Source organism: Dendrobates tinctorius, unplaced genomic scaffold (assembly GCF_039654945.1).
Source record: "Dendrobates tinctorius isolate UK_male_01 unplaced genomic scaffold, ASM3965494v1 ptg000087l, whole genome shotgun sequence".
Taxonomy (NCBI): domain Eukaryota; kingdom Metazoa; phylum Chordata; class Amphibia; order Anura; family Dendrobatidae; genus Dendrobates; species Dendrobates tinctorius.
Window position 1 is genome coordinate 3,503,989 of NW_027361755.1, and position 15,950 is coordinate 3,519,938.

At 47.5% G+C, this 15,950-nt stretch overlaps 1 protein-coding gene across 9 annotated transcripts in view; it reads right to left on the reverse strand.

Moving 5' to 3' along the window:
* ARID1B (AT-rich interaction domain 1B) overlaps positions 1–15,950 on the reverse strand; it is a 2,758,190-nt gene that overhangs the window by 1,715,251 nt on the left and 1,026,989 nt on the right. For all 9 annotated transcript variants that reach the window (XM_073585743.1, XM_073585747.1, XM_073585745.1 and 6 more), the window contains one exon: positions 6,198–6,444. In XM_073585743.1, coding sequence (XP_073441844.1) covers positions 6,198–6,444 — 247 coding nt within the window. The remainder of the gene's footprint in view (positions 1–6,197; positions 6,445–15,950) is intronic.

Sequence of the window (15,950 nt, forward strand, 5' to 3'; positions counted from 1 at the left end):
GTGTGCCAATACAGGTAGGGCTGCAAATGTTGAAGGGCCCAAACCATGGCCAGGCACTCCTTCTCTATGGTGGAATAGGCCACTTCCCTCGGCAGAAATTTCCGGCTCAGATACAACACGGGGTGCTCTTGGTTCCCCGAGTCGATCTGGAAATCACAGCATTGAGGCCAATCTCACTGGCGTTGGTCTGTACTAAGAACAGCCGACTGCCCTTAGCACAGAAGAGCTGCTCAGGGCTGTTTTCAAAGTGACGTATATGAGAGATGGCAGAGATGGTTTTCGGCCAAAGCATTTGTCACAATGTGACTTGGTCCTGTGTGACGCGACCCGAAGATCGGTCGGTCACTAAAACAACCAAGACAGACAAGGGGACACCGGGGACCCAATTACAATGGTGGGCCCCGCAAATAGGGAACGGGGCAATGGACACCTCCTGCACGCTCTTAAGGAAGTGCCCTGAACTCTCCTCACGTTCCTTATACAGGTTCTTTCAACCTGTCGCCGACCAGGATACCTCAGTCCCTCACTTGCCCTGCACCTATCCCTTACTAGGGAACTGGCAAGTGTGGACACTGGTTCCACCGCTGTACTAATACAACACAAGGGAAAATAACGGACAGAGAAAAACAAACAACTTAGCTTTCTCTGCTGCCAATGCTTCGAGGCAGCTGAGTAAGGCACCCAAACTCAGCTTTCAGCAGAATCACCACTGCTCCAGATATGCTGCAAAAAGCACAGCTCCAGATAGCTCCTCTCTTCTCAAGGGTTGGTTTGCAAAGGACCTGCTATTACCAACAGTCAGCTGGTGTACCAGGTGACCTTATCTAGGAAGGCAGCAGGGTTTCCACCAGTAGACTAAACATGTAGTAACACCAGCAGCCACCGGGGGCAAAAACTGATATTAACCCCCGAGGGCCAGAAAAGAAAAAGTTTATATCAGAGAATTCAGAATCTGACAGATCCAAAAATGGATTGTGACATCATTGCTTGGCCAACAGCCATCTAATGTGTATATCTGGCTTTACTGTAATGATGTGACCATTTATGAGCAGAATAAAAGATCAAATTTGAATCATAGTGTGCAAAATTAAATTCACCCAACAACATTTTTGTTGCCTATTTTACCCTTTTTTTTTTTTTTTTTTAAATAAAGAAAACTAAAACAAAAATTCTTTAATTACTATGGGAAAATGTAATATTAGAAATACCAAATGTTGACATGTGTATGCTATACGTGGCCATTTCCTTTGCCATTTTTCTTCTGTTTACAGTAGTACTTGCAATTTCAGCAAATCAATACAACAGGATTCTAATCTTTTTCGGTACTGAAATGGTTCATATGAAAGGCGGCTTCAGCCATCCCACATAATGCCCTCTCTCAGCATTCTGGCAGAGACCTTGTGCCCGGTTTAATATTTAACGAACACTATACTGCTGAGGAAACTGCTGATGATAGATTTAAGCCAAAAAAAAGGAAGTGGAAAAAGAAAATAGGGCCTTGAAACAACTTCTCTTATTTATATTTTTGCTTTGTTAGTAAACTGGCACGAGAAGCAAGACAAATGAAATTAACATTTGCTCTCTTGTTTGGCAGAAGCCGTGCATTTTGATGATGTGCTGTGTCAGCTTTCACTGTTGGTTTCAGTAAAATTAGTCAAAGAAAGAGAAGGGAACAGAAAACATCATTCTGTATATAGACAATCCCAGTTTAATGCTGCTCTGGCGTCAGTTTGCGTTACCAAACATATTCTTATTATGTAGAATTTCAATATTAACAGCATTGTTTGGTTTCTCTCTAAACAGCTAAATGTGCTGCAGTGTTCTTTCTTCATTCTACTGCACAAAGAGAAATGGGGTACATCTTAGAATCTTAGACTCTGGTCACATCTGAGTTGAAGGCTCAGTCTCAGAAATCAAAAAGAATACTGGTAAATTGCTGGAGACCATGATGGAAACCATATTGACTGTAATGGGGTCTAAGTGCTCCATCGAATTCCATAAAATTTTAGATCAGGCGCTGCCATTATTTTCGTTGCTAAACACATTTTCTTTTAATTGAGGCTATTTTCCCCACAAAGAAAAAATAAGCAAGAAAACTGCATATTTCATTGATAATGGACAACAAATAACAAATCCAAATTTACGTGTTAATTTCCAGACTTCAAAAGTTGTCAAAAATATAAGCTAAATAAAGTCCTATACAATCAATTGCTCACACTTACTTATAAAGGCAACATACAGGTGTGAGGGTATTATAGCATGTGAATAGGGTGCAAGATATACAGATCAAAATATTCAAATACTGTATAAACCACATTGAATTAAAACACATTTTAGTTTTCTGAAACACAAACAAAAAACACAGTATGACAAACGTGCAAAAATACTCTGTTGTAAAAAATCTATAACAGTAGTTGGCAAGTGTCTATTGCCCGTTCTGGTTTTCTGATCTATTGCTACGTCCTGACTATTCGCTCTGTCTAACCCTTTGGTACTGTCCTGCTAGCTCGTGCTTTGACCCGGCTTGATCTGATTTACATCCCTGTCTATGCCCCTTGGTAACTTATCCCGTGGTTACCTTTCTAGGAGTTTTCCTGCAGCTCCTAGCTCTGTGGACCTTAGGCCACGCCCCCAGCAGTCACGTGCTTCAGGTCCTGATAGTCTAAAGCACGCATCATCACCCCTGCTGCCCCGCCGCTCTACAGGTATCTTTGAGCACTGTTTTTGTACTCAGGACACGCGCACTGGCTCAGTGAGCAAGTGCAGTGCGGTGTTCCTGACACCAGTCACCACACAAGACAGCGGTGCTGGCTGCGTGTCAGTTGTCCAGTACCGTGCGTGCGTCCTAATCGCTGTGAACACAGCACTGCAACAGCACAACAAGAATTGCCCTGAGGTTTAAGGTAAGAATACGCACCCCAGTCACCACACAAGACAGCGGTGCTGGCTGCGTGTCAGTTGTGCAGTACCGTGCGTGCGTCCTATTCGCTGTGAACACAGCAGCAGCACCACAACAGCACAATAAACCTGCCCTGCATGGGTAAATGAGACCCCAAAAATAGCGGGGAAAAATGTCACAACTCAGTCCCTGACCTTATACTTTCAGCTCTGAAAAGAGCTTTTGGGTTTTACAGAGGATTTCTGGATGATTTGCACACAAAAAAACAACTCTCCCTAGCAGCTGCTCACACTCTCCCTACACTTGCTGTGTTCTGCATGCAATGTGCAGAAAATGGCGGCAACAGGGCTTAGAGCCATGCTATGATGACTCGTAGGCTATGATGCTGGGCGGGAGATCCGAGTAGAGCGAGGCGAGAAGTGAAATACTTGCTATATTCTAAGTACTGCATTACTCGCCGAGTACCGAATACCCACGATTATGCTCGCTCATACCTAATGTCAATGCATCTGATGGTTCATTCACACACGCTATTTGGGGGAATAAGGAGCTGGCAACCCCCTCCTCCACCACTGCATTCATCATTGTTTGCATCAAAACAATGGAGATACAGTGTGCGATGACAAATGTATGGTGGGAGAGTTCATGAAGCGGCTAGTGGGCCACTGTTTCAGCCCTTCAGCTTTCTTGGCCTGCGGGCTGGATTGAAACAGCTAGAGGGACGGATATGTCCCATGGGTCACCGATTGCCCAGTTCTGCCCTAAGGGGTTCATATCCTCGATGTATTAGGCATCTATTCAAATTTTTTTGTGGTCCTGTCTTAGATGAAAAACGCTGAACTCTTACTTTTTTGAGTGCCAGCTAACTAATTCAGTATCTACCTACAAGTTCTACGGACACATTTACCACACTCGAGACCTTGACCTCATGATCAAAATTTAGTTAAAGGGGTGGTCCAAAACTAAATTTTATTTTTATCCTAAATTATTTAATGTCATAATATACTATTTTTATTTAAAATATTTTAATCAAAAAATTCCCTATCCTTTCCTAACTACACTAACTGCTTTAATTTTTTTCTACTACATCCTCTGACGCTTTGTTAGCGTATGTCAGCATGTGCTAGGAGCAAAGTGTCATTAGGGGCAGAGGCAGCGGTCACTGTCACAGACTCTGCTACCTCCCTGAAACAAAGCATCATCAGTGATGCTGCAGGGGCTGGGCTAGTCCCTACTCTACTAAGTATGCGTCAGTTGTCAGTTTCAACAGACGCTCAAAATTTTCCGGTCACTGTTCTTTTCAGTGCACATTGACAATGGGCTCTTTCGCTTTCTCTGACCAGCAGTGACGAGCTGGCAACAGAGCGCACTGTCATTGCACAGTTTAAGTAACGTACGAGCAAGCAGAGAACAATGCTGCCCCTGAAAGTGGCATCATTCTGTTGGATTCTAGGCCACTACCATACGGTCAATGGATAGATCCTGACAAATAACATCTTACTGGTAACGTCCCAAGCAAAGATGGCCACATTTTACCTGCAAAACAACATTGTCATTAACACTCAAAGTTACTGCATCAGAATGTTGCTACTTCACTTGATGTTACCTGCCCAATGCTATATAATAATGTGTCAGTGGACACAGGTACAGTAAGTCAGTACTCTGGAGGAGTCTCATGAAAAGTTTTTATTCTACTTGATAAGGTAGGAAATCTGAGACAACTGCCTTTTAGAAGCATAGGATGACAGAGAAGAAGCAGAAATAAAAAAAAATATAATAAAGCCTTACCAATGTTATAGGTGGTACAGAGCTGAGTAGCCAGTTCCACGGGAAGATATAGAAATTAAGAGGCCTGGATGTCTTCCTGGAACGTAACAATATTGTATCTAAGGCTAGGTTCACATCGCGTTAGTGCTATCCGCTTAACGGATCTGTTAAACGGATGTGCTAACGCTGATAGCCAAAATCTATTTTTTTCTACAATCGCGATAACGCATGCGCTAACGCATGGTACGATTGCGTCGGCATCCATTAGTAATGGAGGTCTATGCACAGCAAACACGTCTGTTCGCTGTGCGTTAGACCTAACGCACCCGAAAACGCGGTAGGCCGCGTTCGAAGGTGCGTCACAAAGTAACGGACCATCGCTAATGCATGCCGATTTTGACATGCGTTAGGATGCATTACGATAATGGCTGGCAATTGCTGCGTTAATGGATCCATTACATTGCGTTAGTGCCGCTTAGTAACAAATCTGTTAAACGGATGGCACCTAGCGCGATATGAACCCAGACTTACAGTGATTAGGTTCTTTAGAAGGACGCAGATCTGGAGATTTATTCTGATGGAATATACGCTGAACTGGATGGCCAAATGTCTTTTTTCAGCCTTACTAACTATGTTACTATGAATAGGAAATTGAAAGTTGAAAAGCTATTAAGGTTATTTGAGTATATTTACCATAGGCATACTGTACCACACCATATAACTTTTTTTGTTTTGGAGGCTGAGATGATATTAGATAAGGTGTAACTATGTATAAGTGATTGTCATCAGTTTATATTGAACTTGTTTTAGTAAAGCATGGGCAGCACGGCGGCTCAGTGGGTTCGAATCCCACCAAGGACAACATCTGCAAGAAGTTTGCGTGGGTTTCCTCCGGGTACTCCAGTTTCCTCCCACACTCCAAAGACATACTGATAGGGAATTTAGATTGTGAGCCCCATCGGGGACAGTGATGAAAATGTGTGCAAAATGTAAAGCGCTGTGGAATATGTTAGCGCTATATAAAAAAAATAAAGATAATGCATTTGGAATAGTTTTTTTTTTTTTTACATGAGTGATTCCCTACTAAAATTTAAGAAGGGACTGGATGCCTTTCTTGAAAAGTATAATATTACAGGGTATATACACTAGTTTCCTTAATATTGCTTTGATCCAGGGAGCTAGTCTGATTGCCGAATGTGGAGTTGGGAAGGAATTTTTTTCCCCAATGTGAAGCTTACTGTTTGCCACATGGGTTTTTTTTTTTGCCTTCGCCCGAATCAAAATGTTAGGGCAAGTTAGGACAGGATATGGGTTGAACTAGATGGACTTAAAGTCTTCCTTCAACCTTAAAAACTATGTTACTATGTTACATGAGGATACTGAAACCTCTTTAGAGGCATGTTTGTCTTCCTCATGTGGCTGGCAGCCCACTCTAACCATATCCCATTCCCCGCAAAAGACAACTTGCTCATTCAAAGCCAGAGGTGCCAATTTGACTTTAATATGCTATAGAATTCTATATTAAACTCACCAGGAATGCTAGCAGGTGATATTGGACCTGATCTTGAATGGTTGCTCCCAACAGGTGATCCCACGGGGGATGGTGATGGCCCACCACCCTGAATACTTGGTAGATGTGGTGATGCATGTGGCGAAAAGGGGGACTGTGCAGGATTGCTTTGCTCCCCCTGGCTGCTTGTAGAACCCGAAGCACTCACAGCAGAACTTAATGTTGCTTCAGTTCCAGTCGGCAAGTCATCAATGGAACCAGACAAGTCCTGCAGAACAGACCAAAAAGGTTATTAAACCAATAATAATATATCAAACTGCCATTTATAGTAGTATTTTATAGCTGCAGACAAACAAAACTATGATGCTTTTATTCTCTTTAGACATTAGTTTACATGTTTGAAAAATTGGAAAATCAGCTGTGGAGTCAAACTACAGCACCATTTCACGCAATTATATTTACCTATAAGTGAGTCAGTTGTATGCCAATTGTACTCTTAGGCCTCATACAGATGATAGTTTTGCTTAAATGAGTGCTATGCTATTCACAGATAGCACGTATACTTATGACATTCTATTGGGTATTTCAGATGTCCAGTTTTTTTCCTCAGACCAAGTGGTCCATACAATAGCACAGAAAATTATCCAATAATGATCCAAGTGTCAGATCAAACATAAGAATGCAAGTGTATGGATCCATGTGAAGTAGAAAAAACAAATGGCACACACTGGTCTGTGAAATCCAGCATTTATTGAAACGGTTAAAACATCTTCAACAGGAGAATGGGAAATGGCGTGTGGGAGCAGGAATTAGCCCGCTAATATTAATCTATGTGTACCATCTAATTATGCAAACATGACTAACGCAGCACCCTGTAGATTAATTCAATTAACGGGTGTGATTCATTACTATGCACTTTGTGGGATAAAAATTCTTCACTATTGAATGTATGTATTGATTTATTTATTTAGGTGTGATTTTGTGTCAATTATGCCTATCACTGCCTGCACTAGCAATGATGCTCTGTTTTTAATTATTGTGTAATAAAATTTACTATGTTTTGCTAAAACTCTTTGGATCCCTAATTCTTGCTTAATTGTTTAGACAGGGAAATTTAGTGATATATATTGTGTTTTGAGTTGTGCTATTGTGTGTTTCCCATGAGTAGGGGATATTCCTGTACTCCATTAGCACAACATGTACGTTTTCCATTATAATTAATTGGATGCTTTTCTTAAGCGTTTCCGCAGCAGAAACGCTTGTCTAAAAGCGCTGCGGAAACGCTTAAAAAGAGCTACGTGGGCACACAGCCTTAGGAGTGTCAGCGGTGCAGATCGTTTTGTTGCTTGTGAAGTTTATGGATCCTTTTAAATAAAAAATTAAAACAATAGCACTCAGATGCCATCCATATGTTGTCTGTTTTTTCACAGACTAGTTGATAGAAGCTTAAGGGGGTTGTACACTACTAACGCAACCCCTTCTCATACCCCATGGCTCTAATAAAATAAACAAAAGCTTATACTCACATCCCATGCTGGCACAGTTCCAGCACTCCCTCTCCCCGGGGCTCTTGTGCGATTGCTGTGATGCCAGAGCCCAATAAGCGCTGGCATCACTGTCCCCATCTTTGGACAAATTGAACATGAAGAAGAAGATCGGGCTGCAGCTGATCTCGGACTTCCCCTTTATGTCCAATTTGACAGAAGGTGGGGACAGTGATGACAGCGCTGATTGTGCGCCGGGGTCACGTGTCACATCTACCACATGGGAGCCAGGGGAGACAGAGTGCCGATACTGCGGGAACTGCGCCGGCATGGGAGGGGAGTATAAGCTTTTTTTGCATTATCGAAGCCAAACATGTGGGGTATGACAAGGAGTTGTCCAAGTAGTGGACAACTTCATTCAGCCTCCATCAGGTTTTTTTATCCAAGAAAAACTGATGAAACTTATAAAATAAATACTGATGAAATTAACAATTTTTTTTCTGTTTGAGAAAAATCATTGACATGTGAATGATCCCTTAAGGATTACCTTTCACAACATTTTTCATGTTGAGCTGTGTACACAATGTAATAGTGGCTGCACAGCGGAATAAAACGTTTTGTATTTTTAGTTTTTATTTCGTCTCTCCACTGCAAAGATATTAATATCACGGGAGGGGTTGCAAGTGACAGTCATCAATGCAAACTCCCAGAAAGACGGGTCCCGAAGACAGCCTCAGGCTCCCAGGAATGCGGGGTGAACGGGACTGAAGAGAGATTACTTCAGGCATGATAGTACCTGAAGCACCTGACTGCTGGGGGATGTGGCCTAAGCTCCAGGGAGCTAGGAGCTGAAGGAAGACTGCTAGAAAGGTAACTATAGGACAGAGTTACCAAGGGGCATAGACAGGGACGTATACCAGATCAGGCCAGGGTCAGAGTATGGGATAGCACGACGATACCAAGGGATTAGGCAGAATGGATAGTCGGGGCCAAGCAGAGGTCAATACCAAAGGGACAGAGAAGGTACAGAGACAGAATTCAGCAAGCAGTATCCAGAGAGCAGACAGAGTAAAAAAACAAGGTATCAGGCAAACCAACACACGGCACAAAGCACACTCAGGGGTCAACACACACAGCCAAAGGCAAAAGTATCACTGACAAGAGAAATTCCCAGATGGAGGTTATAAAAAGTCCACCCGGGGTCAGAGTGAGGCTACAGGAATAAACCCTAGAAAAACAGAGCCAGACAAACCATGACAATTAGCAATCAAAGTATTTGCCACCTAATGAGTTAACTTTTTTTTTTTTAATTTTAGTTATTTAAGTTTAAATCAGACAGTTTTCACTAGAGGCGTGTACTTCTCTTCGCTAAGAGCAGGCATGTGGACCATCAGACCCTCAATATCATTTCATGTGGCCTTAGGACCACCACCCTGTTTTTTTGCCTCTAGCCTTTTAATTTTCCAGAAGTGTGGGTGAGCATACAGTTGTAGGATTATGTTTAACACTGGCTACTTTCTCCATTATGCTTATTCCTAATTCTGATAGTCAGCATCATACAGGGAAAAGAAGTACTCACCAACAGTAAAATCTAAACAATAATACCCACATGAAGATTTTAATCACAGTAATTAACACTATATATATATATATATATATATATATATATATATATATATACACTCACTGGCCACTTTATTAGGTACACCATGCTAGTAAGGGGTTGGACCCCCTTTTGCCTTCAGAACTGCCTCAATTCTTCGTGGCAGAGATTCAACAAGGTGCTGGAAGCATTCCTCAGAGATTTTGGACCATATTGACATGATGGCATCACACAGTTGGCGCAGATTTGTCGGCTGCACATCCCTGATGCGAATCTCCCTGTAATGCTAGGGGGTACCTAAGTTAGAGAGTGGACCCTCTGGATCGCGGATCCGGAGCCCCAGGGTCGAGCACACCAGGTGAAGACCGACCCCTATACAGGGATCGTTTGGGGCAGGACCACAGAGGACGGAGGCGCGACAGCCGGAACCAAGAGGGACGGCTCCACGGACAGAAGGAGGGGGAAGGCAATGGTACGTAGAACGAGCAGGGACCAGAGGAACAGGACAGAACCAATACGGAAGGCAGGCACGTGGGAAGACCTAGGCGGGCAGAAGGCGGAGGACGGCACCGGGGATGGAAGACAGTGCGCAGGCAGGCTGGGAGGGAAGGAAGCAGGAGACAGGGAGCATCAGGCGGAACGCGGATTAGCTACAGTAGAACTGTAGAGGCCAGAAGGTGCAGGAAAACTACACGATCATCAGGCGTCCTCCTAACTGCGAGGACGCCTGAAGTACAGCAAGCCCAGGATGTGCGTCACCCAAACCCGCCCTTCGGCGCCGCCCATCGCAGGGGAGACCAAGCCCGCCTCTCAGCGCCGCCCACTATGGGAGAGAGAGGGAAGACGGCGGCGAGCGCGAACCAGGGGGCGGGAAGCAGGAGCCGACGTGAAGAGGAATTGACGGTGGGCGCGTGGCCGGGCGGGAGCGCGCAGGTGAGGGGATGCCGCAGCGGCCGCCGCAGCAAAAGGGGCATCGGCGGGCATAACCGCCGATGTCACAGTACCCCTCCCCTTACGGCGTCCCTTTGCGAGATTGGCCAAAAACTTTTTTAGAATGCGAGGGGCGTTGATATTTTCCCGAGGCTCCCAGGACCTCTCCTCGGGACCAAAACCCACCCAATCGATAAGAAAAAGGGTCTTACCCCGGGCTTTTTTCATAGCCAAGATGTCCTTGACCTCGAAGACGTTATCAGAGATGGCAGGAGAAGGAGGGACGATGGAAACCGGTTGGAACCGATTCAGGACTACGGGTTTCAGGAGCGAGATATGGAAAGCGTTGGGCACCCGGAGCGAAGCAGGCAACCTCAGTTTGTAAGCCACGGCATTAATACGTCCAATCACCTCAAACGGTCCAATGTACCGAGGACTCAGCTTGTAAGAGGGAACTCTCAGACGGATATGTCGAGTTGAAAGCCAGACCTTGTCACCAGGATGGTACGGGGGTACGTCCTTCCGTCTCTTGTCTGCATGCTTCTTGATTCGGTCGTTGGCACTTTTGAGCGCATCCCTGGTCTCTCTCCAAATCTGCGAGAATTCTTTAGCAAGAGAATCGGCTGCGGGTACCTTGGTAGAGGTAGAAAAAGGCAACGGAATACTTGGGTTTTGACCGGTTACCACAAAAAAAGGTGACCTGGTGGTAGATTCACTGGGATGATTATTGTGCGAGAATTCAGCCCAAGGTAAAAGCGCAACCCAGTCGTCTTGATGAGCGTTGGTGAAGTGACGTAGGAAGGTGGTTAACCCCTGATTAATTCGTTCCACTTGCCCGTTGGTCTGAGGATGATATGCGGAGGAAAAGTCGAGAGATGTACCCATAAGCCGGCAGAGTGCCCTCCAGAAGCGGGAGGTGAACTGGACCCCCCGATCCGACAGAATCCGCTGAGGAAGACCATGCAGCCTGAAGACCTGGTGGATGAAGATCTCAGCCAACTTCGGAGCGGACGATAGTCCCGATAAGGGAATAAAATGGGCCATCTTAGAAAAGCGATCTGCCACGACTAAGATGGTGGTACATCCGGCCGAGCGGGGCAAATCGGTCACAAAGTCCATGGCGATCTGTTGCCAGGGGGCTTCAGGAACTGGCAAAGGGTGAAGAAGACCGGCGGGCAAAGTCCTAGCCACCTTATTCTGGGCACAGATTGTGCAAGAGGCCACGTAGTCCATCACATCCTGGCGAAGCGTGGGCCACCAATAATACCGGGAAAGCAGGAAGAGAGTCTTCTTGGTCCCAACGTGTCCAGCAATTTTGGAGGAATGTCCCCAGCACAACACCTCTATACGTTTGCCTGGAGGGACGAAGGTCTTACCGGGCGGAGGGGTAGCAAAATTCACAGGAGCCACGGTGATCATCCTGGAAGGCTCGATGATACAGGATGGGATTTCGTCCCTCTCTGAAGACTGCAACGACCTGGAAAGGGCATCGGCCTTGATGTTCCTATTGCCCGGTCGGAAGTGAAGTTGGAAGTCAAAGCGGGAAAAAAACAGGGCCCACCTGGCTTGCCGGGCATTGAGCCTTTGGGCGGATTGCAGATAGGCCAGGTTTTTGTGGTCTGTGAGGATGGTAAAGGGATGTACAGCTCCTTCGAGTAAATACCGCCATTCAGTCAAGGCCATCTTAATGGCCAGTAATTCACGGTCTCCAATGGAGTAGTTGCACTCCGCCGGTGAAAAGACTTTAGAGAAGAAACCGCATGGAACCAGCCGTCCGGACGAAGCCTGCTGGGACAAGACCGCCCCCGCTCCAGTGGAGGAGGCATCCACTTCCAGGACAAAGGGTCTGCTGGCCACGGGCCGATGCAAAATGGGTGCTGAGGCAAAAGAACGTTTCAGAGTTTGGAAAGCTTTTTCCGCTTCAGGAGACCAGCTGTTGGGCTTCGTTCCTTTACGGGTCAGGTCCGTGATGGGTTTGGTAACCGTGGAAAAGTGAGGCACAAACTGACGGTAATAGTTTGCGAACCCAAGAAACCGCTGGATGGCCTTAATCCCCACAGGACGAGGCCACTTGAGTACCGCACCGAGTTTTTCGGGATCCATGCTTAGACCGGAGTCGGAGACGACATATCCCAAGAAGGGTAGTGACGACTGCTCAAAAAGGCATTTCTCGATCTTGGCGTAGAGTTGGTTCTCTCGGAGACGATGCAAGACCAAGCGTACACTCCTGCGATGAGAAGGCAGATCGGGGGAGAAAACGAGGATGTCGTCCAGGTAGATGACAACACAAGAATAGAGTAGATCCCGGAATACCTCATTGATAAATTCTTGGAACACAGCGGGGGCATTGCAAAGGCCGAATGGCATGACTAGATATTCATAATGCCCGTCACGAGTATTGAAGGCCGTCTTCCACTCGTCCCCAGCACGGATTCGGACCAAATTGTAGGCTCCCCGCAGGTCTAACTTCGTGAAGATCCGGGCTCCTCTCAACCGGTCAAAAAGCTCCGGAATCAACGGAAGAGGGTAACGATTCTTGATGGTGATTTTGTTCAGGCCCCGGTAATCAATGCAAGGCCGCAGTGATCCATCTTTCTTCCGGACGAAGAAAAAACCTGCGCCTGCAGGAGAGGAGGACTTTCGGATAAACCCCTTGGAGAGATTTTCGTGGATATATTCCGTCATGGCAGTGGTCTCGGCTGGAGAGAGAGGGTATGTTCTACCTCTGGGGGGAACCGCTCCAGGAATCAGGTCGATGGGGCAGTCATAAGGCCGGTGCGGTGGCAGGGAATCCGCCTCTTTTTTGCAGAAAACATCAGCATAGGCGTGATATGGCACAGGAAGGCCAGGGAGGTCTGTAGGCTTGCGCTGAGGCTGGGGACGGACCAGGGTACGTAAACAGCTTGCATGGCAGGCGTGCCCCCAGCGCAGGATCTCTCCGGAACGCCAGTCGATAACAGGCTCATGCCGCCTGAGCCAAGGTAGCCCCAAAAGAATGGCGTGGGACAACTGAGGCAGGACATAAAAGGCAATCCTTTCTGAGTGGAGAGCGCCAACTTGCAGGTTTACTTCGGTGGTTACCGTGGTGATGAGCCCAGGAAGAGGTTTGCCGTCAACGGAGGTGATTGCTCGAGGATTACTTAAGACGACCACGGGAATCTGGAGTCTGTCAACCTCCTCCTGGTGGATGAAGTTGCCTGCCGCGCCCGAGTCCACATACGCCTCCACAGAGCTACGCCCCCGACCTGAAATAAGTAGAGCTGAAACGGTAAGTGGAAGAGAGGGGGTAGAATCACCTAGGGGGCCCTCTCCTACCTGGCCTAGGCGGATGCGTTTCCCGGTCTCTCAGGACAAGTGCGTATGAAGTGATTGGCCCCTCCACAATAGAGACAGAGTCCCTTGGTCATTCTCTCCCTACGCCGTTGTTCAGACAGCTTGATGCGATCAACTTGCATGGGCTCCGGGGCGGTGTTACTAGGGGGGGCAACAGTGCGCGGAATAGGAGCTTGGTATAACCTAAAGGACCTCCTCTCCCTAGCCGACTCTCGGGCGCGCTCCTGAAAACGCAGGTCAATACGAGTAGCCAAGGAGATGAGATCCTCCAGGGTGGTAGGGAGGTCACGCCCGGCCAACTCGTCTTTGATTTTACCAGAAAGTCCTCTCCAAAACGCACCAACCAGGGCTTCATTATTCCACCCCAGCTCCGAGGACAAGGTCCGAAAACGGATGGCGTATTGCCCTACCGTAAGGGACCCCTGGCTGAGGTTAAAAAGGGCCTCAGTGGAGGAAGCAAGGCGTCCAGGTTCATCAAAAACCTTACGAAATGTCTCCAAAAAACACTGGATGTTGGTCACCACCGGGTCATCCCTCTCCCATAATGGATTCACCCAAGCCAACGCCTCCCCTTCAAGGTGGGAGATTATAAAGGCCACTTTAGCACGGTCCGTAGGGTACTGTTGGGGCGAAAGATCAAAGTGCAACCTGCACTGATTTAAAAATCCCCTACACAATTTTGGGTCCCCACAGTACCTGGGCGGTTTACCGAGACGGGGGGGGGAGAAGAGACGGTGTCCCGGGCTAGGGTGGAAGCGGCCGTAGAGGACTGCAAAGAAAGCAGCCTATCATCCACCGAGGCCATATACCCCAAAATGTGAGACTGAGCATCGCGCTGTTGTGCGAGCTCCTGCTGGAGACTGACTAAGAGGGGTGCGTGTGCTGGGTCTGCAGTCTGAAGAGCGGAGAGCCGGGTGTCCATGGACTTCATGAATGACATGATACGGTTCTGATTTTCTCTAAGGAAGAGCAGTTCCTTTTGAGTGGCAGCCGCGGCCCCGGCGGGGTCCATGGCCTGATGATACTGTAATGCTAGGGGGTACCTAAGTTAGAGAGTGGACCCTCTGGATCGCGGATCCGGAGCCCCAGGGTCGAGCACACCAGGTGAAGACCGACCCCTATACAGGGATCGTTTGGGGCAGGACCACAGAGGACGGAGGCGCGACAGCCGGAACCAAGAGGGACGGCTCCACGGACAGAAGGAGGGGGAAGGCAATGGTACGTAGAACGAGCAGGGACCAGAGGAACAGGACAGAACCAATACGGAAGGCAGGCACGTGGGAAGACCTAGGCGGGCAGAAGGCGGAGGACGGCACCGGGGATGGAAGACAGTGCGCAGGCAGGCTGGGAGGGAAGGAAGCAGGAGACAGGGAGCATCAGGCGGAACGCGGATTAGCTACAGTAGAACTGTAGAGGCCAGAAGGTGCAGGAAAACTACACGATCATCAGGCGTCCTCCTAACTGCGAGGACGCCTGAAGTACAGCAAGCCCAGGATGTGCGTCACCCAAACCCGCCCTTCGGCGCCGCCCATCGCAGGGGAGACCAAGCCCGCCTCTCAGCGCCGCCCACTATGGGAGAGAGAGGGAAGACGGCGGCGAGCGCGAACCAGGGGGCGGGAAGCAGGAGCCGACGTGAAGAGGAATTGACGGTGGGCGCGTGGCCGGGCGGGAGCGCGCAGGTGAGGGGATGCCGCAGCGGCCGCCGCAGCAAAAGGGGCATCGGCGGGCATAACCGCCGATGTCACACTCCCGTTCCACCACATCCCAAAGATGCTCTATTGGATTGAGATCTGGTGACTGAGGAGGCCATTTGAGTACAGTGAACTCATTGTCATGTTCAAGAAACCAATCTGAGATGATTCGAGCTTTATGACATGGCGCATTATCCTGCTGAAAGTAGCCATCAGATGTTGGGTACATTGTGGTCATAAAGGGATGGACATGGTCAGCAACAATACTCAGGTAGGCTGTGGCGTTGCAACGATGCTCAATTGGTACCAAGGGGCCCAAAGAGTGCCAAGAAAAAATTCCCCACACCATGACACCACCACCACCAGCCTGAACCGTTGATACAAGGCAGGATGGATCCATGCTTTCATGTTTTTTACGCCAAATTCTGACCCTACCATCCGAATGTCGCAGCAGAAATCGAGACTCATCAGACCAGGCAACGTTTTTCCAATCTTCTACTGTCCAATTTCGATGAGCTTGTGCAAATTGTAGCCTCAGTTTCCTGTTCTTAGCTGAGAGGAGTGGTACCCAGTGTGGTCTTCTGCTGCTGTAGCCCATCTGCCTCAAAGTTCGACGCACTGTGCGTTCAGAGATGCTCTTCTGCCTACCTTGGTTGTAACGGGTGGCAATTTGAGTCACTGTTGCCTTTCTATCAGCTCGAACCAGTATGCCCATTCTCCTGTGACCTCTGGC